This window comes from Bos grunniens, chromosome 21, assembly GCF_055505025.1.
Source record: "Bos grunniens cultivar Pamir isolate PY7600 chromosome 21, Bosgru_T2T1.0, whole genome shotgun sequence".
Taxonomy (NCBI): domain Eukaryota; kingdom Metazoa; phylum Chordata; class Mammalia; order Artiodactyla; family Bovidae; genus Bos; species Bos grunniens.
This window is the reverse complement of record NC_141185.1, coordinates 37324454-37347870: the sequence shown is the minus strand read 5'-3', so window position 1 is coordinate 37347870 and position 23417 is coordinate 37324454. Positions and strand designations below refer to the sequence as shown.

Sequence of the window (23417 nt, the reverse complement as noted above, 5' to 3'; positions counted from 1 at the left end):
TTCTGTGCCCCCAGCCCTCGTCTCAGGAAGAGGGATGGAGGCGCCTGCCCTGGACCCAGACAGCAGCGCCCTGTTCGTGGGCAGGAAGGGCGGGAAGCTGCGGGATTCTCCACCTTCGGCAAACCTCTCGGGCGGATGGGTGCTGGGCGGGAGGGGTGGCAGCCCTCCAGGAATACACTGCCCCTTTCATGGAGCCCAGAGCAGCCAAGTCACGGCAGGCGGGCACCGAGGGGCAGGACAGGCCTGGGCACAATCATTGCTCTGTCCTGGCAGCTCCCGGCCCACACGCGCACACATGCACAAACACACCGCCTTACGCAAACCCAAAACACACTCCCAGCAGCCACCCACACACTCGCACACACAGGCGAGTACACAGCTACGCAGCCCAGGACACCCACCTGTGTGCCTTCTTCCAGGCAGAGAACCTCATACCTGGGGCACTCGTCCTGCCCCTCCTGCTTGTCTCTCAGGCCCTCTAGGCATCCTGATCCCCCCATGCCAAAAGCTTGGAGCTGCCCAAGCAGCCCATACCATTGACCTTCTGCACATTCACCTTTGAGAGCAGACCTCAGGCCAGAAAGGGACTTCCAGGACTAATCCCTACAGACAGGAGGGGGAGAGAGTGGGAAGGGGTGCCCATTTTACAGAGTGGTGACACTGAGGCCTGAATTGGGCCCCTTCTGGCCCAGAGGAGAGCCCACATGGCTGCTGCAGGCCTAAACTGGTGTTTTGATGAATCACGGGTCTTCTTGACCCAGGAACGTCAAGGCCAGGCCTCCAGGCTGTAATGAGGCCTCCTCTCTCCCCCGCACTGCCCTGACATCCCTATCAGGCTGCCAAGCCTGGTGTGGCCCCTGCTGCTTTGCTCTCTACTCCTCTGTCTTCAGCATTTCCAGAACCTGTACATCCCCGCCAGCCTCTTGGCCTTGCTTCCCTCTGAGAGTGCCCATTTCCCTCCCTCTCCGCGCCTCTACATAACCCTCACCTCCCCCAGGAAGCCCTCCAGGATTGATGCCTAGCTCATGCCGTCTTTATCCTGCCTGCCTTCTCCATTTGAAGGCCCTCTCCAACTGTTCCCCTGGCCCACCGCCCAGGACAGGGACTCTTGGTTCTTACCACTGCCACCCATCAGAAACAGAGAGGCAGCAGCAGAAGACCAGGAGATGGAGGGAATGGCACTGTCAGAGTTTCCAAAACCCCAGCCAGCAAGGCCTCAGAGGCCTCTGTTGGGGTGAGGGGGCTTCCCGGCCTGTGCGCTCCCGGCTGTACAAGGCAGCCTGTGTGAGCCCTTCCCGCGTGGCCCCACAGGAAACAGCAGGGCCCAGCCCCTCAATGGGCCCATTCAGACCCCAGCTCTCTCTGGAAAGCACCTCTGCTTCCTGTCGCCCTCCCACTCTGGCCTGGAGAACCGGACCAAACAGGCTGCTATTCCCCCGTGCCAGGAGGGCGCTGCGGGCGGGTGGTTCAATGGCTAGAGCCAGCCAGCTGCTTCAGTTCCTGCCTGGTCCCCAGCTGGACCGCGCCCTGGCAGGTTGACATCCACCTTTAGTGAAAGGGAGTGTGGGTGAGGGCCTGTGCTCACTCGCACACGGTTGGGAAGCAAAGGGGCCCCCAGCCAGTGCATGTTAGGCAGGTGAGGGTTTAACAGCAGGCTCTCCGGGAGAGAGGGAGCCCCGATCGGTGTGTTTTGCCTCTTTCCGTGGTATGAATAGGCTCACTGGGCAGCATCACCTGGCTTACAAAATTCCTGAAAACGTAACGGTCATCTCTTGCCAGCCATTCTGAGCTTTGCCGTGGTGGCGGCTCCATCCTACGGGGGGCCACCTGCCTCCGCTCCTTGCGCTGTAGCTGCCCCCAGCTTAGTGTGCTGCATTTTGTTCCTCAGAGTCCTTGACCTTGCAGATAAAACACCCCTGTAGGTGCCTGCCAGCTGCCAGTTCCCTGGTCTGTCCGTCGCGGACACTGAGATGAGCTGGGCCCACCGGGCTGTGTCCACCTAGATGGCCTGGCACTTTTGCTTTGATTTCTTTAGCTTTCTAGAGAAGGCTCTGGTGTGGCCAGCAAGTGCTGGCAAGAGGGGATAAGTAGAAGGGATTTCAGCTCAGCCTGAAGGGGACAGCTTCCTCTTTCTTGGGCATCCCTCCATCTCTACAGACCGTGTTGACTGCCCTCAGGGCACACAAGTCTGGGACGCCTCCAGGGGCTGATGCAGCTTCCTCAGGTGTATGTGAGCTGGCTCAGACCCCCCGGGAAACAGATCCTCCCTAACGAGGCCAACAGCCTTGACTGACTCACAGAGGATTTAAGAGAAGCCCAAGGAGGATGAATCATCTTTATGACCCTCTCCTGTCTCCCCTTACCCTACCCCAGCCCTGGACATCAAGGGGGCAGAGTCAGTATTTGGCACTAGTCTCCATGAAAGGAATGGACCAGAAATTGTGGCAGCAGGCTAGAGGCCAAGGGAAGCTCATTTGGAGAAATTTCCTGGAGGGGGTGACAACTTAAAAAGAGGAGGTGTCCCAGTGTAGGGTCTACACAGTGACCCTGGGAAACCCCAAATATGACCTCCTGTCTTGGGAGGCCCATCAGACTGTCAGCCCCTCCCAGGCCTTGCCTTCAGTCTGAGACCCAGGCTTGGAGAACTCAGCTGAACCCTGGCTTCCGGGCCACGGTGGAAATAATGGGGCCGGATCTGACAGCTCACCAGGGACCATTAATAGCTAAGCAGCAGGAAGCAATACAGGGTGATGGAGGAAGCTTTGGCCCCTTTTGGTTCTGGCATCGCACGTGGTGTCCATCTGGGCTCAGAGCCTTTGCTCTTCTGTGGACTCACTGCCACCAGGGCTCAGCCGTGGCCAGCCAGTCCAGGAGCTAAACCAGATGGGCACCTCGGAGAAGGAATCTGAGCAGGGATCAGTTTGGGTAGCAATGGTTCTCCTAGAGCTTCATTTCTGGGGGTTGTGGCCATCGGGCCACTTGATTAAGCCAGTGATGGTTTCCCTTTGAGCCAGAAAGGAGCCAGACCCAGGATGGGGATTCCTCTAGGGCCCAGGGGAAGAGAGCCGGAGCTGGCAGAAGCCTCTGGCCCCAGAAACCCCCGAGGAGAAGACCTCGATGCTTGGGATGCTGGGTCTGACCTCCTTCAGAGCCAGGGTCCAGGCTGGACATGAAGCAAGGCCGTGCCTTCTGGTGCCAGGACCAGCTGAGGCCACAGGGGGCACCGTGGAGAACCAAGGGGGAGCCCCGGCCTGAAGCGCCCTCCCTACGGCCCAGCCGTCCACCCTGAGGCTCCTTTCCTCCTCCAGGCACAGGGCCGCACTTCACCACAGCTCTCTCTTGTCACACAGCCTCCTTCTTTGGAGAGAACCACTTGGAGGTCCCCGTGGCCACGGCTCTGACCGACATAGACCTACAGCTGGAGTTTTCCACGGCACAGCCCGAGGCCCTGCTTCTCCTGGCGGCAGGCCCGGCTGACTACCTACTCCTGCAGCTCTACTCCGGACGCCTGCAGGTCAGTGATGTCGCCCTGCTGGACTCCTTCTCTAGCTTCCAGTGCACACCCCCCACCCACCAGCTGTGACCTTGAGCATGTCGCTTTCACCTTGAGGCCTCAAGGGCCCCCCACCCACCGCCCCCGCTCTGAGATGGACAGAAGTGTGAGCCCCTCAGGAACCCGTTCTGTCCATTTGCTCTCCAGCCACGCTTCTCACCACGACCCCTCGCCGGTCCTTGGTGTTCTGAGCACGCTGACCACTCTCCATTCTCTGCCATCCCGTGGTCTCTTGCTCTTGCCAAGCCTTTGCTCACTACTCTGCCTGATGCAAGCTTCATTCATTCCCTGCACCTGCCTCACTACAGCCTCCCCTTGAAGTCTCAGCATGGGCACCCCTATCCTCACCTGGGCGGATTCCCCTCTCCTGGGTCCCAGCACCCTGGTGCGTTCCTCTGGCAAAGCCCTGGCCACCCTCTATCACCACTATGACAGTATCACCACTGTCTGTCGGTGATGGAACAACCAGGAATGCTACTGCCATTCTTCAATCACTAAGTCATGTCCAACTTTTTTGTGAGCCCATGGATTGTAGCCTGCCAGGCTCCTCTGTCCATGGGATTCTCCAGGCAACAGTACTGGAACAGGTAGTCATTTCCTTCTCCAGGGGACCTTCCTGACCCAGGGATTGAACCCATGTCTCCTACATTGGCAGGAGGATTCTTTACCACTGAGCTACTAGGGAAGCCCCACAGCTTCCTTAATTTTATTTCATTGTTCAAGTTACCACAAGTTTTATTTGCAAAGAGTCTTCTGGCTGTCTCTGGAGGCTTTCCCCTGACCATGAAGAGTTTGAGGACACGAAGTCTTAGTCCATCTTTGGGAGAGCCATTTGTTTCCACACTCCAGTGGGGAGAGGACTCTGGTCCCCTCTGTCCATCTGATGCTGCCATTGCTTCTCGCTGCCACAAGGTGTCACTGTTGAACATGGCCTGGTACAACCTGGCACTGATGTTCTTTCTTTCTGCCAGGTATATTGATGACACACTCCTAGAAAGGGGCTCCATACATGGACTCCCAAGGCCATAAGTTCATAGTGCTCTGCTCTTTCAGTTTCCATACTCTGCCACCACCCATTCTACCATCTGGCTGTGGGAGCCCTGCACCAGAGCCAGTTCTGTGTCAGTGCCCTAGAGACAACTTTCTCTCCCCAAGGACTACCCCTCTTGGACAAGTCAAAACACCGAGCATTGGGTGCCCCTTCCCTGAACAATGAGCCTAGCTGCCTCAGTGACTCCAAGGTGTTTTGCTCTACTTGGGGGACACAGCAAGGGTTTCTCAGGTGCCCATTATTCCAGGGGAGGAATCCTCTGTATTCCAAGGTGGTTTTTCTGGCACCTCTCACCTAAGGAAAGGGGGGAGACATACAAGAATTTAGGCTGAATCTCTAGGAAAGCATCTTGCTGTGTGACAGGTCTGCGTGGGCAGGGACCACATCTGATTCACATCAGGGTCCCCTGCGCCCATCCAGGCCTGGTTCAGAAATCACTTTGGGGAGGGTTTGGGGGATGAGTAAAGAGCTGGCAGGAAAGAGGGGACTGGCTTGAGAAGCACTTGTCCTAGGCCCTCTGCTCGGTGGACCCCAAGTGTGGGGAGCCAGTTACGCTTTTACCGCAGAAGTGCTGGTTGCAATCTGCTTCCTTTCCCACCGTGTCTCCTCAGGTCCGACTTCTCCTGGGCCAGGAAGAGGTGAGGGTGCAGACCCCGGCAGAGATGCTGCTGAGCGACTCTGTCCCCCACATCGTGGAACTGACCGTGTCAGACAGCTGGGCTTTGCTGTCAGTCGATGGGCTCCTGAATGCCTCAGCCCCAGTCCAGGGCACTCCCCTGGAGGTCCCCTACGGGCTCTTCCTGGGGGGCACGGGGAGCCTTGACCTGCCCTACCTGACGAGAGCCAGCCGACCCCTGCGGGGTTGCCTCCACTCGGCCACCCTCAATGGCCGCAGCCTCCTCCGGCCGCTGACGGCAGATGTGCCTGAGGGCTGTGCCGAGGAGTTCTCTGCTGGTGACGATGTGGCCGTGGGCTTCTCTGGGCCCTACTCGCTGGCCGCCTTCCCTGCCTGGGGCACTCGGCATGAAGGCACCCTGGAGTTTACACTCACCACACGGAGCCAAAAGGCGCCCCTGGCCTTCCAGGCCGGGGGCCGGCAGGGGGACTTCATCTACGTGGACATATTTGAGGGCCACCTGCGGGCCGTGGTGGAGAAGGGCCAGGGCACCGTACTGCTCCACAACAGCATGCCTGTGGCCGATGGGCAGCCGCACGAGGTCAGCGTCCACGTGGATGCTCACCGGCTGGAAATCTCCGTGGACCAGTACCCCACACGGACTTCCAACCGTGGGGTCCTCAGCTACCTGGAGCCAAGAGGCAATCTCCTCCTCGGGGGGCTGGATGCCGAGGCCTCTCGCCACCTCCAAGAGCACCGCCTGGGCTTGGCTGTCAACGTCTCCCTCCTGGGCTGCATGGAGGATCTCAGCGTCAACGGTCAGAGGCAGGGGCTCCGGGAAGCCTTGCTGACCCGCAACATGGCAGCTGGCTGCAGGCTAGAGGAAGACGAGTACGAGGAGGACGCCTATGGCCCATACGAAGCTTTCTCCACCCTGGCACCCGAGGTGTGGTCGGCCATGGAGCTGCCCGTGCCCTGCGTGCCAGAACCGGGGCTGCCCCCGGTCTTTGCCAATTTCACCCAGCTGCTGACCGTCAGCCCGCTGGTGGTGGCTGAGGGCGGCACAGCCTGGCTGGAGTGGCGGCACGTGCAGCCCACACTGGACCTGAATGAGGCCGAGCTGCGCAAGTCCCAGGTGCTGTTCAGTGTGAGCCGCGGGGCCCGTCACGGCGAGCTGGAACTGGACATTCCGGGCGCCCAGGCACGGAAGATGTTCACCCTTCTGGACGTGGTGAACCGCAAGGCCCGCTTCGTCCACGATGGCTCCGAGGACCCCTCTGACCAGCTGGTGCTCGAGGTGTCAGTGACATCTCGGGGGGCCGTGCCTTCCTGCCTTCGCAGGGGCCAAACATACATCCTGCCCATTCAGGTGAACCCTGTCAATGACCCACCTCGCGTCATCTTCCCGCACGGCAGCCTCATGGTGATCCTGGAACACACTCAGAAGCCCCTGGGGCCAGAGGTCTTCCAGGCCTACGACCCAGACTCCGTCTGCGAGGGCCTCACCTTCCAGCTCCTCGGTGCCCCCGCCGGCCTACCCGTGGAGCGCCGAGACCAGCCCGGGGAGCCAGCAACCGAGTTTTCCTGCCGGGAGCTGGAGGCAGGCAGCCTAGTCTATGTCCATCGCGGCGGGCCCGCCCCAGACCTGACATTCCGGGTCAGCGATGGGCTGCAAGCCAGCCCCCCAGTCACGCTGAAGGTGGTGGCCGTCAGGCCAGCCATTCAAGTCCTCCACAACACGGGGCTGCGCCTGGCCCAGGGCTTCGCTGCACCCGTCTTGCCTGCCAACCTGTCGGTGGAGACCAATGCCGTGGGGCAGGATGTGAGCGTGCTGTTCCGAGTCACCGGGGCCCTGCGGTTGGGGGAGCTGCAGAAGCAGGGGGCAGGCGGGGCAGAGGGCACCGAGTGGCGATCTACACGGGCCTTCCACCAGCGGGACGTGGAGCAGGGCCGTATAAGGTACCTGAGCACCGACCCGCAGCACCACGCTGAGGACACAGTGGAGAGCGTGGCCCTGGAGGTGCAGGTGGGCCAGGAGGCCTTGAGCAATCTGACCTTCCCAGTGATGATCCAGAGAGCCACCGTGCGGCTGCTGCGGCTGGAGCCGCTGCACACCCAGAACACCCAGCAGGAGGCCCTCACCACAGCCCACCTGGAGGCCACCCTGGAGGAGGCAGGCCTGAACCCCACCACTTTCCACTATGAGGTGGTTCAGGCCCCCAGGAAGGGCAATCTTCAGCTTCAGGGCACGCGGCTGTCAGACGGCCAGAGCTTCACCCAGGACGACCTGCGGGCTGGCCAGGTGACTTATGGGGCCACAGCTCGTGCCTCAGAGGCAGTTGAGGACGCCTTCCGTTTCCGTGTCACAGCCCCGCCGCACTTCTCCCCGCTGTACACCTTCCCCATCCACATTGGCGGTGATCCGGACGCCCCCGTCCTCACCAATGTCCTCCTCTCGGTGCCCGAGGGCGGGAAGGGCGTCCTCTCTGCTGACCACCTCTTTGTCAAGAGTCTCAACAGCGCCAACTACCTCTACGAGGTCATGGAGCGACCCCGCCACGGCAGGTTGGTGTGGCGAGACGCACAAGATGAGGCCACCATAGTGACATCCTTCACCAATGAGGACCTGCTGCACGGCCGGCTGGTCTACCAGCATGACAACTCCGAGACCACAGAAGATGACATCCCCTTTGTGGCTACCCGCCAGGGCGAGGGCAGCAGTGACATGGCCTGGGAGGAGGTACGGGGTGTCTTCCGCGTGGCCATCCAGCCCGTGAACGACCACGCTCCTGTGCAGACCATCAGCCGCATCTTCCACGTGGCTCGTGGCGGGCAGCGGCTGCTGACCACGGACGATGTGGCCTTCAGCGACGCCGACTCTGGCTTTGCAGATGCTCAGCTGGTGCTGACCCGCAAGGACCTCCTCTTTGGCAGTATCGTAGCTGTGGACGAGCCCTCTCGGCCCATATACCGCTTCACCCAGGAGGATCTCAGGAACCGGCGGGTCTTGTTTGTACACTCAGGGGCCGACCGCGGCTGGATCCAGCTGCAGGTGTCCGACGGGCAGCACCAGGCCACCGCGCTGCTCGAAGTGCAGGCCTCAGAACCCTACCTCCGTGTGACCAATGGCTCTGGCCTGGTGGTCCCTCAAGGAGGCCAGGGCACCATTGACACAGACGTGCTCCCCCTGGACACCAATCTAGATATCCGCAGTGGTGATGAGGTCCACTACCAGGTCACAGCCGGTCCACGCTGGGGGCAGCTGCTCCGGGCCGGCCAGCCAGTCACCAGTTTCACCCAGCAGGACCTGCTGGAGAGGGCCATTCTCTACAACCACAACGGCAGCCTCAGTCCCCGTGATACCCTGGCCTTTTCTGTGGAGGCAGGGCCTGTGCACACAGAAGCCACCCTGCAAGTGACCATTGCCGTCGAGGGGCCAGTGGCCCCCCTGCACCTGGTCCAGCACAAGAAGATCTACGTCTTCCAGGGAGAGGCAGCTGAAATCAGAAGGGACCTGCTGGAGGTAAAGGGCTGGGGGCCTGAGCAGGGGTCTGGGCCGAGTAAACGGCCCCTAACCCGAGCAATCATGGCAGGCATGCTTGCTTGGATGGTTTGGGGTGTAACTGTGGTGGCTTCTGGGCCAGGTGTGTGTATGTGCCTTGGGTGTGTGCCTGTACCTCTGTATGTTGTGTGCCTGAGGGTTTCTGGACAGTGTTTAGTGTGCACGGCTGCCTGTGGGTTGCATATCCCTCCACATGTCACATGCACACGTGTACACGCTGTGCTCGACATGCCGATTCCTGGGCTCTACCCAGACCACAGACTCTGATTTGGAGCCTGAGAATCTGCACTCTAATAGGAGTAGGCTGTCTGAAGGGTTTTGACGGGTGCGGACTTTGAGGATTACAGGCCTTAGAGACAGGTTTGGCTCCCCCCACACCCATCCTGCCAGCCAGCTCCTGTGTCCTCTGTTCTTTTCCTGTGCCTCAGACCAGGCCTTGAGGGCCACTGACCACCCAGGAACCTCACTGAGCAACCACAGGCCATCCAGTAGGTCCGTTGCCTTGCTCTGTGATCTCACACCAGTCGCTTGCCCTCTCTGGGCTTTATTCTCCTACTGAGAATAAGCTGCCAGCTTCTGAGCCTCTTGTGGTTTTTGAGGCTGTCGAGACTTCGGGGCAGATGGTGACTAAACATATCTGGTGGCTGGAAATCTTTGCCCAGGAGAAGGCAGCTTTGAAAAGCTAGGCTTTGAAGAGTCTGGGGTTTAACAGCAGGGAGCAGGGGGACAGTCTTCCAGGCAGGGGGACAGAATAAAACATGTGAGCTGTGAGCTTGGGGTGGTGTGTAGCCTGTTATGACTGGGTCATCAGATGAGGGAGCACCTTCCCTCCAGGCTGTGGACTGGACTCGGGTCTGCAAGCTCCAAAGAGCCCCGTAGTGTAGGAATCCAGGTCGCGCAGAAGGATGGGGCGCCCTCTGGTGGCAATAGCATGTCATGGACAGTCAGTGTGTATATCCGTGTGTGACATACGTGTCTGGGGGCACACATTGGCATGTGGTAAGACTGTATGTCCGTGTCACTGAACCTGAGGCCATGTGGTTGTGTACATCTCGGAGAGAGTGTGTGTGTGTCTCAGAGGCCTCAACAGGCTCCCCCTGTGACCCCTCTGATAACCAGGCAGCCCAGGAGGCAGTGCCACCAGCGGATATTGTGTTCTCAGTGAAGACCCAGCCGAGCGCCGGCTACCTGGTGATGCTGTCGCCTGGCGCCGTGGCAGCTGAGCCGCCGAGCCTGGACCCCGTGAACCGTTTCTCCCAGGAGGCAGTGGATGCGGGCAGGGTCCTGTACCTGCACTCCCGTCCTGAGGTCTGGAGCGACACCTTCTCCCTGGATGTGTCCTCAGGCCTGGGTGCTCCCCTCGAGGGCGTCCGCGTGGAGCTGGAGGTGCTGCCCGCCGCCATCCCCCTGGAGGCACAGAACTTCAGTGTCCCGGAGGGCGGGGCCCGCACCCTGGCCCCGCCTCTGCTCCGCATCGCGGGGTCCTACTTCCCCACGCTGCCCGCCCTCCTCCTGCAGGTGCTGGAGCCGCCCCGGCATGGGGCCCTGCAGAGAGAGGAGGGACCTCAAGACGGGAGCCTCAGCGCCTTCTCCTGGAGAGAGGTACGGTCAGGGAGGCCCAGGGTACAGCCCAGCTCTGGGGGCCAAGTCTGAGGGTATGCAAGGAGAGGAGGCAGGAGCCCACATTTACAGAGCACCTCATCTCACCCTCCTTCACCAGCAGAGAGAAATGAGTGTCCCCATTTCCATCATTCTTTCACTCTGGGAGAAATGACGGTCCCCTTCACTGCCCGCAGAAGCAGAGGCTCTGAAGGAGTCAGTCTCCCGTGCCCAAAGGCAGGGCATGAAGGGTGCTGGGCCTGAGACCCACCAGGGGACTCAGGCCTGCTGGGGCCTGACCTCCGGCCCGGGGCCTGCCCACAGGTGGAACAGCAGCTGATCCGCTACGTGCATGATGGGAGCGAGACAGTGGAAGACAGTTTTGTCCTGGTGGCCAACGCCTCAGAGATGGACCGCCAGAGCCACCCCGTGGTCCTCACCATCACCATCCTGCCTGTCAACGACCAGCCCCCCATCCTCACCACAAACACAGGCCTGCAGGTGAGAGCATTGTAGGACCGCCTCCCGCTGTCCCCGTCCCCACCAGAGAGGCCCAGCACCGAGCTCCCCTTTTGTGAGCCTCAGTTTCCTCCTCTGTAAAATGGGGATCCTGCCCCATGCCACCCTAGGTTATTGGGAGGAGAGAAGAGCTACTGCACTGAAAATAGAACACAGCTGTGAGGCTTTGTAATTGGTCACTTACAAATGCAGTAGACAGCCTTGTGAATGGACATGAGCTTAGTCCCATTGCTCCCTGGACTCACCCTCATCAGGAAGCTTTTGCTCTGGCTCAGCACCAGGACTCTTGAGGAAAACTGTTTCAAACCCTTAGGGGTGGACTCCAACTGCTCCCCACTTCCACCCCCAGCAAGTGCAGGCCACAGCTGGACCCCCCAATCCCCTGACTCTTACACTACTGCAGGATAGTGGGGTCCCCATCCAGCAGAGGTGAAGGCTGAGGCCCAGACAGGTGACAGGACTTCTCCAGGGTCACAGTGGAAGTCACCGATGGAAAAGAAAGAGTGTGGCTTGACCAGGGCCACACAGCAGGATAGCGAACGGGCAGGGCACTGAATGCTGACCTCTAGGGTATAGCCTCTGGCTCAGCAGCAGCTATGGAAGATTTCAGAAGAGGGCCGATTTGGGCTGCCTGTGACATGAGAATCTTTGGTGTATAGGATGTACCTGTGGGGAACAGCCCGGTGCCGGGGAGGCCTGCAGAGGGTAGGTTTCAGGCAGAGGGCTGCCGGGAGACCACAGTCAGATGGTGCTGTGTGCCATTTCACCACCAGGTGGTGCTGTCCACTGTGTTTGTACCAGGAGCCCTGTGCTAAGGCCTGGTCTATACATTACGCCCTCCTTCCAGAGCTCTGGCTGAGGTCAGCCTTGGGTTGGGAGAGGAAACCCCAGAGTGCTTGGTTTTCTAGGTACCCCCTCCCCAATACTGCTCATGAGTTGCTGACCCAACAGGACCCTCGGAATAGGATCCTGTCCTGCTAACAGGAGAGAGGCTTGTGGGATCTCCCCTTTACTCTGAGCATGGGGAGGGGCTGCCTGCACCCAGGAAGCCTTCACCCACCGGGCTGGGGGCTCGTGATTGCTCTGAGAGCACCTGCGCCCCCATCAAGTGCTGCAAGGCAGTGGTCTGCCGCCAGCCTCTCCAGCTCACCAAGCCTCCCACCCCATCCTTCACCTGGAAGGGGAGCCCATTTCTAAGTATCCTGATCCGATTCCCATCCTGTGCCCCTGCCCAGATTCACCATGGAGGGTCTGAAGGGAGACCCCTGCCCTGCCGGTGAGCCACAGAAGTGGCGCTGTGGGTCAGGGTGGGGAGACTCTCTGATGGGTGAAAGCTGGTGGCTTCCTGGAGTAGGGGTACATGAGCTGGCCCTGAGGGACAAGCTGGACTAGGGCAGATGGAGAGCAGGGAGCCTGGGCGTGGGAACCTTGGGCCAACAGGGGAAAGTGAATGGGGTGGAGGGCCCCTTTGTGCGGGGGAGCCCCGGATGGCAGTGTGGTTGGAGCCCTGATGATGCCTCCAGGCCAGGGAGGAATGAAGTGGGTAGGCTTGGTGGGATCAGATCCCTCACAGGCCTGTATCCCCAGATGTGGGAGGGGGCCATGGTGCCCATCCCAGCGGAGGCCCTTAGGGGCACAGACAGCGACTCTGGACCTGAGGACCTGGTCTACACCCTGGAGCGGCCCAGCAACGGACGGGTGGTGCTGAGTACGGCGCCGGGCACCGAGACCCACAGCTTCACCCAGGCCCAGCTCGATGGCGGGCTCGTGCTCTTCTCACACAGAGGTGGGCGCCGAGAGGTGGGGGTGCCCCGAGGCTGGGTGCCGGCGCGGGCCGGCGAGGCTCAACTCCCCTCCTGTCCCAGGAGCCCTGGACGGAGGCTTCCGCTTCAGCCTGTCTGACGGCGAGCACAGCTCCGCGGGACACTTCTTCCGGGTGACGGCCCAGAAGCAGCTGCTCCTCTCCCTGGAGGGCAGCCGGACGCTGACCGTCTGCCCAGGTGGGTGAGCCACACCAGGGCCCTTCTGCCTCCCCAGCGGCCACGGGTCTGGCCCTGCCTCCTGGTCAGAGGCCGACAGTCCCCCTTGGCCTCTCGCAGGGTCCGTCCAGCCGCTCAGCAGCCAGAGCCTGAGAGCCAGTTCCAGTGCGGGCACTGACCCCCACCACCTGCTCTACCGGGTGTTGCGGGGCCCCCAGCTTGGCCGGCTCTTCCACACCCAGCGGGGCAGCACCAGGGAGGCCCTGGAGAACTTCACTCAGGCAGAGGTAAGGGCCGCTCTCTTCAGCCACTCGAGGCTTAGACTCCATCCAGTCTAAGGCCCACTGCCCCCCTGAACACACTTGTGGGCACGGGTACCAGCTCCAGCCTCCCTGGGCCCGCCATGGTCCAGGCCCTGCATGCCTCACCTTCCAGAAGCCGCCAGGCTGGGGGATGGGGGAGGGATGGGGCTTAGTGTTCCAGGGGAAGGAAGAAGGATGCAGGAGACCAGGGCTCTAGGGCCCTGGTTCTCCTGGGATCAGGTTCTCAGACTTGGCTTCCAGGAGGAACTGCACTCGGACCCTAGGGGACTAGGGCAAAGGTATACTGCATAGAATACACCAGACACCCCAGTGGCTGGTGGGGGACAGTGTTTGGTTTGGGGTGGGTAGAGTTTGGGATGAAGGCAGTTGGTGGGCTTGTGGGCAGAGATGTGAGCCCGGGGCTCAGGTGAAGAGCCAGAAAGAAGCAGGGTGGGTCCTGAAAGCAGACGAGTGGACACAAGCAGCTGAGTAAGTCAAGCTGGGGATGAAGCTGCCATCCATGCTTCAGGGCAGCTTCAGGACACAGCTGCCCCCGAGCAGAGGCCACCAGTGAAAGCTAGAACTCTCAGCCATGGGAAGAGGCAGACCACCAGGCTGCTTCTGCTGGGGTCCCAGAGCGCTCTGTGCTACCTGGGCCAGTGAGGCCAGCAGCCATCATTTAAATTAAGGTCCCTGTAAGTGCAGGAGGCGCCCAGCATTCAAGGGCAGCCTTGGCTCGCCCTGAAGGCTCTCCCTGTGGCGGCGGGGGGTGGTGGGGGGAATGTCTTACACATGAGGGCAGGAAGGAACTTTAATGAGGGTGGGAAGAGGTTCTCAGGTCTCTCACATCACCATCCCCCAGGCTGGGGTTCTCTGTGCTCCCAGCATCTGCTATGGCCCCCCTTCCCACCTCTCCCCACAATTAAATATTCAGCAGGCCAGCTGTGCACCCTGAATCCCTGGGATGCCCAGGGAGAGGGGTGGAGCAGGAGGAGGACTTCAGGCCCCTCCCCCACCCTGTGGACTAGATTGAATGGCCACCAGGGGGCCAGGGTGGCAGCGCCACCCAGGGAAGCTGGAGGAGGCTTTGAGGCAGACACACCCTCCCCTTGGTGAAGGGAGCAGGGCAGAACTGGGTGGGATCTGACAGCGCCATGGTGGCGCAGTACTCTTAGCCGGGGGCAGTGGAGAGAAGACAGGGACCAGGTGTCCCCATTCTACAGATAAGGAAACTGAGGCTTACAGAGGTCAAGGGACTTAAGGGACCTTATTCAGATCCCATGGCTAGGGAGAAGCCATCCCGGGGCTATGCCTTCGGATTGCTAGTCCAAGATTCTTTCAGCAAAGGATGCTGCTGGTTCCCAGAGGTCAGGAACCCCTCCCCACCTCGCCTGTGATTTGCCTCATCCCCAACCGGACAGCCCCCCCACCCACAAGCACCTCGTGTACTCAGACCTCCAGCTTCCCACCACCCAGCTCCCGAGGGTCTCTGCTTCCTTCCTGCTCATCGGTCAGCCCCGGGCCAGAGGTCACAGCTGGCAGTCCTTGTGGACCACAGCTGGCCCGCAGATGTGTTTTATTTGGCTTGCGCATGCAATTAATAGTTTTAAATTAGTGATCAAGATAGAACCGTTGGGGTATTTCACCCACACGCAACCTGATTTCCAGTTTCTTAAAAAGCTTGTGTTCCCCTCTCCCGGACAGCCTCTGAAGAGCACCTCCAGCTCTCCTCCCCCTCCTGACCAGGCAGGGGGCCCCACTTCACCACAACCCCGGTGCAACAGTGAGAAGGAAGCCTCGAACCTCCCACACACTGTGACCCCAGTCGGCTTCCTTCGCACTATTGCACAAGTCCTGTTTTTCCACGAGAAGGAAAATAGTTCCCTGTGTCTCCTAAAAGGGGAAAACAAAAGATAAGCCAAGAGGACACATTGGGATTAGAAGGGGAGGGAGTGGATTTCTTGATGGAAGTGGAGACTATTCCTTGGTGTTTAACACACAGCTGGCCCTAGAGAACAGCAGGCGTGGCTGGAATGGAGAGGGAGGAGGTGAGGTCGCAGGTAACGGGTCACACAGGGTCTTTGAAGGTAAAGGGTGGTGAGCCATTGCACTGTCTGAGCAAGACTGACAGAACCCAACTTAGATTTTTAAAGGCTCACCCTGACTTCTGTGTTAGAACCCACCTGTGAATCCAGGAGACCTAAGAGACCCAGGTTCAGTCCCTGGGTCAGAAAGATCCCCTGGAGGAGGCCTGGCAACCCACTCCAGTATCCTTGCCTGGAGAATCCCCATGGACAGAGGAGCCTGGCGGGCTAGGGTCATAGGGTTGCAAAGAGTTGGACACGACTGAAGTGACTTAGCACGCATGCGTGGTGGGCAGAGAGAGAGCCAGTACACAGTTAGGAGGCTCCAGCAATGATCCAGGCCAGAGATGACACTGTAAGAGAGGAAGCGAGGAATCAGGGGTGACTCAGGGTCTGGGGACCCGAGCCACAGGACGAACAGAGCCATGCCCTCCGCAGTGGGAAGGCTGGGAGAGGCAGAGGAGGTCAGGGGTTGTCTCGGATATGCTGAGTTTGAGATGTCCTTCAGACATCCCAGTGGAGCTGCCCAGGAAGCAGGTAGCTATGAGCCTGGAGTTCAGGAGAGCAAAGCCTGGGGTTGGAGAGACAAATAAAGGGGTCGTCTCATGGCTGGCATCTGAGGACGTGAGACCCAGTGAGAGCACGTGGGTAGTGCCTGTAGGCAGAGTGTCAAGGCCAAACCACAGACATGGGGTGGGGGGGGCGCAGCGGGCGAGGAAGGGGCGGGACCAGTAGGAGAGTCTGTGAAGAAGCAACTAGTGAAGCTGGAGGTCAACCAAGGGAGCAGAACTGCGTGGAAGCCATCGGGTGGGCTGGAGGAAGGGCCGCTCACTTGTGTCCAGGGCTGCTGAGAACTGGCCTCTGGATTCAGTGACATGGAGGCCACGGTCCCCTTGGCAACAGCAGGAACCAAAGTCGGCGGGGGGGGGTGTGCTCAAGACCGCATAGGGGAGAGTATAGACTATTCCTTCTGGCTTTTTGCTGCAAAGAGCCTAAAAGGTGGAAGAACATATGTTGGTGTAAAAAGTAAAGTCAGGAGAAGTTTCTTCTTTAAGATGGGTGGATAGCATAGTTACCTAATGATTGGGACTGATGCCTTTGAGGGGACACTGACGCCGTGGGAAAAAGATGGGCATTGGTAGAAGCCGCGGCTTCAGTAGGGAAGAGGGACAGGGATTTCATACAAAAGAGGACCGAACTGCTGTGGAGAGAAGCACAGATAGAGTACTGCTTTCCCAGGGGCTCAGAGAGATGAGGTGACTCACCCAAGGTGGCAGAGCTGGGATTTGACAGAGGCGTCCGGATCCAGAGCCTAGTTCTTCACTGTCGTGTGACAGTTTTATGGTGACCCCCTGAGTTGATGGAGACATAGACGGAGGCACATTGGGGAGAGCCGCGAGGGTGGCTGAGCTCTGGGTGTCTGCCAGGGAGACCCCAGTGCCCTGTATTGGTGCCAGCCTCGGAGGGGGTTCCAGGCCCTGCAGGATCTCATCCAACCAGTGGGTGTCCCTGCAGGTATATGCTGGGAACATTCTGTATGAGCACGAGATGCCTTCCGAGCCCTTCTGGGAGGCCCATGACGCCCTGGAGCTCCAGCTGTCCTCACCCCCTGCCCCCGACATGGTCGCCACCCTTGCCGTGACCGTGACTTTCGAGGCTGCCTGTCCCCAGCGCCCCAGCCGCCTCTGGAGGAACAAAGGTGAACAGCATGATGGGCTGGCAGATTTGGGGGTGGAGGGCACAAGGCCAAAAGTCAGCAGCTCATGTCAGCTCTGAGGGCCTGGTACATTACAGGGAGGATGGGCAGGTGGGCTGAGCAGGGGGATATATACCGGTCCTCATGGGACCCGGAGCCCCAGGCTGGGGTGCCTGGTCTAAGCAGGGAGGGACATCCCGGCCTTGAAGACTCTGGTCTGAAGGTCCACGGCTCTCCCTTCGGTGGACGGGACTTTCACAGCCTGTGTCCCGTCCCCAGGTCTCTGGGTCTCCGAAGGCCAGAGGGCTGAGATCACCACCGCAGCCCTCGACGCTGCCAACCTCCTGGCCAGCATCCCATCGCCCCGACGCCTGGAGCACGACGTGCTTTTCCAGATCACGCAGTTCCCCACGCGGGGCCAGCTGTTGGTGTCCGAGGAGCCCCTCCACGCCGGGCGGCCCCACTTCCTGCAGTCTGAGCTGGCCACAGGGCAGCTGGTGTACGCCCACGGAGGCGGGGGCACCCAGCAGGATGGCTTCCGTTTCCGCGCCCACCTCCAGGGGCCGGCGGGGGCCTCCGTGGTAGGACCGCAGACCTCAGAGGTCTTCGCCATCACAGTGCGCGATGTGAATGAGCGGCCGCCGCAGCCTCAGGCTTCCATCCCGCTCCGGCTCACCCGGGGCTCCCGTAGCCCTGTCTCCCGGGCCCAGCTGAGCGTGGTGGACCCAGACTCCGCTCCCGGAGAGATTGAGTATGAGGTGCAGCGGGCCCCCCACAACGGCTTCCTGAGCCTGGCGGGGGCCAGCCCGGGGCCGGTGACCCGCTTCACGCAGGCTGACGTGGATGCAGGACGCCTGGTATTCGTGGCCAACGGGAGCAGTGTGGTGGGCGTGTTCCAGCTGAGCGTGTCCGACGGGGCCAGCCCGCCCCTGCTCATGTCCCTGGCCGTGGACGTCCTTCCCTCAGCCATTGAGGTGCAGCTGCGGGCACCCCTGGAGGTGCCCCAAGCTTTAGGGCGCTCCTCCCTGAGCCGGCAGCAGCTCCGAGTGGTTTCCGATCGGGAGGAGCCGGACGCAGCCTACCGCCTCACCCAGGGGCCCCGTTACGGGCATCTGTTGGTGGGCGGGCAGCCTGCCACAGCCTTCAGCCAGCTCCAGGTAGACCAAGGAGACGTGGTCTTTGCCTTCACCAACTTCTCCTCCTCTCAGGATCAGTTCAGCATCCTGGCACTGGCCAGGGGTGCCAACGCATCTGCCACGGTGAACGTCACCGTGAGGGCTCTGCTGCATGTGTGGACAGGTGGGCCGTGGCCCCAGGGTGCCACCCTGCGCCTGGACCCCACTGTCTTAGATGCGGGAGAGCTGGCCAACCGCACGGGCAGTGTGCCGCGTTTCCGGCTCTTGGCAGGACCCCGGCACGGCCGCGTGGTACGAGTGCCCCGGGCCAGGACAGAGCCGCGGGGCGGCCAGCTTGTGGAGCAGTTCACTCAGCGGGACCTTGAGGATGGACGGCTGGGGCTGGAGGTGGGAAGGCCAGAGGGTAGCTCTCCCGGCCCCACGGGCGACAGTCTCACTCTGGAGCTGTGGGCAAGGGGTGTCCCTCCCGCTGTGGCCTCGCTGGACTTTGCCACGGAGCCTTTCAACGCAGCCCGGACCTACAGAGTGGCCCTGCTCAGTCTGCCTGAGGCTGCTCGGACCGAAGCCGGGGAGCCAGAGAGCGGCACCCCCACAGGCGGGCCAAGCCCAGCAACCCCCAGCCCCGTGCCCCCCGTGGCCAGCGGGGGCTTCCTGGGCTTCCTGGAGGCCAACATGTTCAGCATCATCATCCCCATCTGCCTGGTCCTCCTGCTCCTGGCGCTCATCGTGCCTCTGCTCTTCTACCTCCGCAAACGCAACAAGACAGGCAAGCACAACGTCCAGGTGCTGACCGCCAAGCCCCGAAACGGCCTGGCCAGTGACGCCGAGACCTTCCGCAAGGTGGAACCAGGCCAGGCCATCCCCCTGACGGCCGTGCCTGGCCAGGGGCCCCCACCGGGGGGCCAGCCTGACCCCGAGCTGCTGCAGTTCTGCCGGACAGCCAACCCTGCCCTCAAGAACGGCCAGTACTGGGTGTGAGGCCTGGCCTGGGCCAGATGCCGATTGGGCCAGGGACAGGCTTGCTCGGGCCCCGGCCCCATTGCTCCCATGCCCTGGTGCTGTCTGAGTCTCCCCTGGGCCAGAGAGTCCTGGGGACACCAGGGTATGGAGGGTGCTGGGAGGAAGGCCCAGGGATCCAGGACCAAGTGGAGTCAAGAGCTGGAACTTCTCCGGCTCACTTCTGGCCAAGAGAACTGCAAGGGGCCAAGAACAGAGTCAGTCCCCTGCCCTGGAGCTAGTGTGGGTGATCAAAACTAGAGCCACCTCCTAGATGAGCAGGACTCTGAGTCCTGGGTCTGTGACCTTGGGTAAGTCACACTTGACCTAGGCTGCTAAGAGGGCAAGGAACAGAGAGGGATGGCGGGGACAGATGGGGATTCCTGGATTTTCCACTCCGTGCCAGGCCTCCCCTCATCTCTGCCCCAGGATGGGGAGGAAAACTTCTTCCCCTGGTTTTTCAGGGAGATGCTATTCCCTGGAGCAGAGGGCAGGAAGAGAGGGTCCCCCCTACTCTCTCAAAAGCATAAGCAGTGGAATCATATAGCCAGGGTACCAGGTGGGTGGGTTGCTCTGGGATGGTTTTATTTAAGGGGGATTGCAAGGAAGCTATTTAACATGGTGCTGAGCCAGCCCAGACTGATGGAGCCCCTGGGGTAAGGGATGGAGAAAGGTCTGAGGCCAGCTCACTCCCAAGGCCCCACCTTGATGGGCTGATGGCTAGGCGAAAGTGGGTCTGTGGCCCCAGAGAGGGCTGGGCTGGGGAGCATACAGGGTCTCAAGCCCTGGAGTGCTGCAATGCCTGTGCCCATTGAGGACTGTTGGGGGTGGGGGTACTTGGGGGCACTGGGCTCTGTGAGGCCTGGATAAAAGGTGCTTCAGAGGTTCTGGACAGCTGTGTGTTGTTTTTCTGACCATGCACTGGGCCCCTGTCCACACTAGGCTGCACTTCCCCAGGCCAGTCACCAGGATAGATGGGGCCTGAATTTCCACCTCCTGGAGCCTTTCAGATCTCCTCTGCCTCCACCTGTGCGAGCAGGTGGGCCAGTCTTTGTGGGATGGGGCTTTGGTTCGGTAGAGATAAGCTAGGCCCTCTCCAAGGAGCTTGAAGAAAAGAAAAACAAAACCAAGAAACATTCAGAGCCCCAGCTGTAGATGTCTTAGCCTGAGTTTGAGGCTCCACAGCCTTGTTTCTCTGTCCACCTCTCAAGAGGTTGGAACAGCAAAGATGGGGAGAGAGGGGGACTTGGGGATCCCAAGGCTGGGGCATGGGGAGAGGGAGAGAGGGGGACTTGGGGATCCCAAGGCTGGGGCATGGGGAGAGGGATAGAGGAGGACCCCACAGGTGCATCTGCTCGGTTCCCTGGAGATTTTCCCATGGAAGGTTTCTGCTGGTCTCTGCCCTTCCAACAGGGTTTCCCTAGTGGCTCAAAGGTAAAGAACCCCTCTGTCGTTGGAGGAGACACGGGTTCAATCCATGGGTGGGAAGATCCCCTGGAGAAGGAAATGGCACCCCACTCCAGTATATTCTTGCCTAGGCAGTCCCATCGACAGAGGAGCCTGGCAGGCTACAGTCCATGGGGTCACAAAGAGTCGGACACGACTGAGGGACTAAACGACAAACGCTTCCAACGAGAGGACCAAGAGTTTCTTTCCAAAGGCAGAGCAAGCAGCAAGTGTGCCAGCAAGTCACCTGTCCCTGTAGTCAGAGAGAGATCTGAGACGAAGCCTCCTCAGACGGGCTTCCACCACTCTCTGGTCCTTTCCCTTCAGAGGGTCTCCCAGGGTCGTGGGCAATGGAGACAGATTCGAGGTCCCAGAGAAGAGCCCAGGCCCTGGGAGCAGGTTGAAGTCCTCAGGAGAAAAGCAGCAGGAAAGTGGTCTGAGCTGTGGGGGGACGTGGGAGGGCAGGGGAGGGGAGGGTGAAGGGAGGGGTGTCTGGGACCTGAGCACAGCTGCACTGGGGGTGGAGGGCCCCAGCCAGCCTCTGGCAGCTCAGCAGCATCACTTCTCTGCCGTTCTCCACATCTGTAGCATCTGAACCAGGAATTAGGACAAGAGAGGAGATTCCCTCCCCTCCACACTGCTGTCCCTGCACCACCCCTCCCCACGATGCCCTTCACATCTCAGCATCCAGCCTCCTAGGACTTCCCCTACTCTCAGAAGTTTTGGGAAGGAAACCTGGAATCCTGGTAGGTCACTGCAGGAAGGGCCCCCAGAGGACCCGGGGGGACTAAGAGGGCAAGAGGCTTGTCTAGAGTCTCGCACAGCAGACAGCCATGCATGCTTGCTAAGTCACTTCATTCTGACTCTTTGCAACCTTACGGACTGTAGCCCACCAGGCTCCTCTGTCCATGGGGATTCTCCAGGCAAGAATTCTGGAGTGGGTTGCCATTTCCTACTCCAGGGGATCTTTCCAAACCAGAGTTCGAACCTGTGTCTCATGTCTCCTGCATTGGGTAGACCAGAACCCTGAGCACAGCCAGCTCCTCTTGCCACATTGAAAGCCTCCCCCTCATGGAAGGTGGCCAGGACCTATAAGTAGCAGCTCTGCAGAGATTCCTCTGTACCCAGAGCTCAAAGTCCTGGCTCCAGCTTCCTTTTCAAGCCTGGCCTCTCCAATCCACCCCACGCCAGCCTCACCCAGGGGCCCTGCCAAGGGCGTCTCCATGCCATGCCCCACTCTCTGGTCTGCTTCTCTCTGGAGTTCAAGGCTGCATCCTCGGGGCCCTGATATCTGGGGCCAGCCTCCACCCAGAGCAGCCAGTTTCCCTGGGAGTGTAAGCTGAGATGAAGGTGACAGACCCGCCAGGCAGGATCTCGCTCGGCTCAGGTTCCCCCAAGAGGCCTGACGACACCCTCTCTGTTCACGTGGCCCAGCCTGCCCTGCCCCCAGCGAGCTGGCACAGGCCTATACTGCTCTTGCTCCTTCAAGCCTGGGCTGGACAGTGGGCTGGCACCCAGGCATTGTGCCAGCGGCTCTGCCAGGACCTGGGAGAGGGTCTTTGACTGGCACGCCATCCTCAGAGTCCATTCTAAATATGGGGCCTCAGTTTATTAGGTAAATCCCTTGCAGATTTCAGATAAGCACCCCCAACTTAAGGAGGTTGCTACCCACTTTACAAAATAACTCACCATTCCTTCATTTAAGGAGCTGGTTCCTCCCAGGCACTGAGAATAGTAGCCAGCCTGTGTACAAGCACTCAGGAATGTCCGGGAGCCTCTGACCCTGTTAGACACACACACACACACACACATACAATGTGGGCTTGTGCTCACAGCTGAGTACTTTCAGACCTTCAGAAACACAACCCAGAGATACATACTTGCCTATGTATCCCCTTCACACACACAAACACGTACTTACAGGTACACAAACTCCAGAGTTGAGTGCCCCTTGCCTATAGTCCTCCCACAGTCCCAGAAGCTGGCCATGTGGGACCCGGGACATGCGGCCCAGCACCAGGTCCGAACTCACTTCCGCACAGTGGGGAAGTGACCCCACTGCGGGAAAGATGGTGGAAAGGGGTGTGGGGAGCAGGGTAGGGCACAGAGGGGCCCAGGTCCCCAGCTCAGAAGAAGCCTTGCCCACCACTCTCAGTGGTTTTGCCTCTTAGATGCTAAAAAAAAAGGGGGGGCTTCCTTTGAGCCCCTCTCCTCATTCTATGATCTGGCCCTTTAAGTCGAGTTGCTGGGGCGGCTGTAGAACCCACAGAGATGGAACCATTGTCCTCCAATAGGAAGCAAGATAAATGGTCCTCCTTCCCCACAACCAATCTCTCCTGACCAATGGGAACTGCCAAGGGTGTTAGTATCTTCCTCTGGGCCCTGAAGACTCCAGATCTTAAAGGGCTGGAGGTACCTGGGCAGCAACGCCTCTCCCCAACTTCTCAGGTTGGGTCTGCTGTTCCTGGCTGGCACATGTGAGGGAGCCCTGGCAAGTGAGTGGAACCAAGATGGGGGAACCAGACATGCTGGACTCCTCTCTCTGCAGCCCCTGTCCCATCCTAGGTCCTTTCATAGTTAATGTCATCCCTGGGTAATCACCGCTGGGATTAGTCAGGCATTGGCAAGGGCATTTGGTGTCAAAAATCCTGTGGGAGATGCAAATAGTTATATACCCAGCCCTTCCTGAAGAGCCCCAGACATGCCAGTGAGTAACTACCACACCACGTGTGCCCCAACCTAGCGGCGTGAGCTGGCTGGTGCGGGGGAGCCCAGAGTGGGAGGGCCTCTGGCTCTGGCTGCTTCGTTTCTCCTTACAGAGCGCCGGGTCTTTCCATGGCAGGAGCAGGCATGCAGTGCTAATGCCGAGCATGCCCAG

General features: G+C 60.1%; 1 protein-coding gene and 1 long non-coding RNA gene across 5 annotated transcripts in view; one reads left to right on the top strand and one right to left on the bottom strand.

Moving 5' to 3' along the window:
* Positions 1–19985, top strand: part of CSPG4 (chondroitin sulfate proteoglycan 4) — a 35757-nt gene extending 15772 nt beyond the window's left edge. Inside the window, exons 2-11 of one of the 3 annotated variants that reach the window (XM_086363914.1) lie at positions 3351–3514; positions 5216–8743; positions 9902–10090; positions 10301–10384; positions 10706–10882; positions 12488–12686; positions 12766–12900; positions 13000–13166; positions 16781–16964; positions 17241–19985. In XM_086363914.1, the coding sequence (XP_086220040.1) occupies positions 3351–3514; positions 5216–8743; positions 9902–10090; positions 10301–10384; positions 10706–10882; positions 12488–12686; positions 12766–12900; positions 13000–13166; positions 16781–16964; positions 17241–19075 (6662 nt within the window). In that variant the 3' untranslated portion in view covers positions 19076–19985. Of the gene's footprint in view, positions 1–3350; positions 3515–5215; positions 8744–9901; positions 10385–10705; positions 10883–12487; positions 12687–12765; positions 12901–12999; positions 13167–16780; positions 16965–17240 lie in introns of all 3 variants that reach the window. The other 2 variants (XM_086363915.1, XM_086363913.1) reach the window with 2 other exon arrangements.
* Positions 16442–23417, bottom strand: LOC147349422 (uncharacterized). Of its 2 annotated transcripts, none has more exons than XR_015149824.1 (3): positions 23279–23417; positions 22229–22322; positions 16442–16617 (listed from the first exon to the last, which is right to left on the bottom strand). It is a non-coding gene; the product is annotated as an uncharacterized LOC147349422 (long non-coding RNA). The 2 variants fall into 2 exon arrangements; XR_015149823.1 differs by lacking the exon at positions 16442–16617 and adding an exon at positions 19658–20197.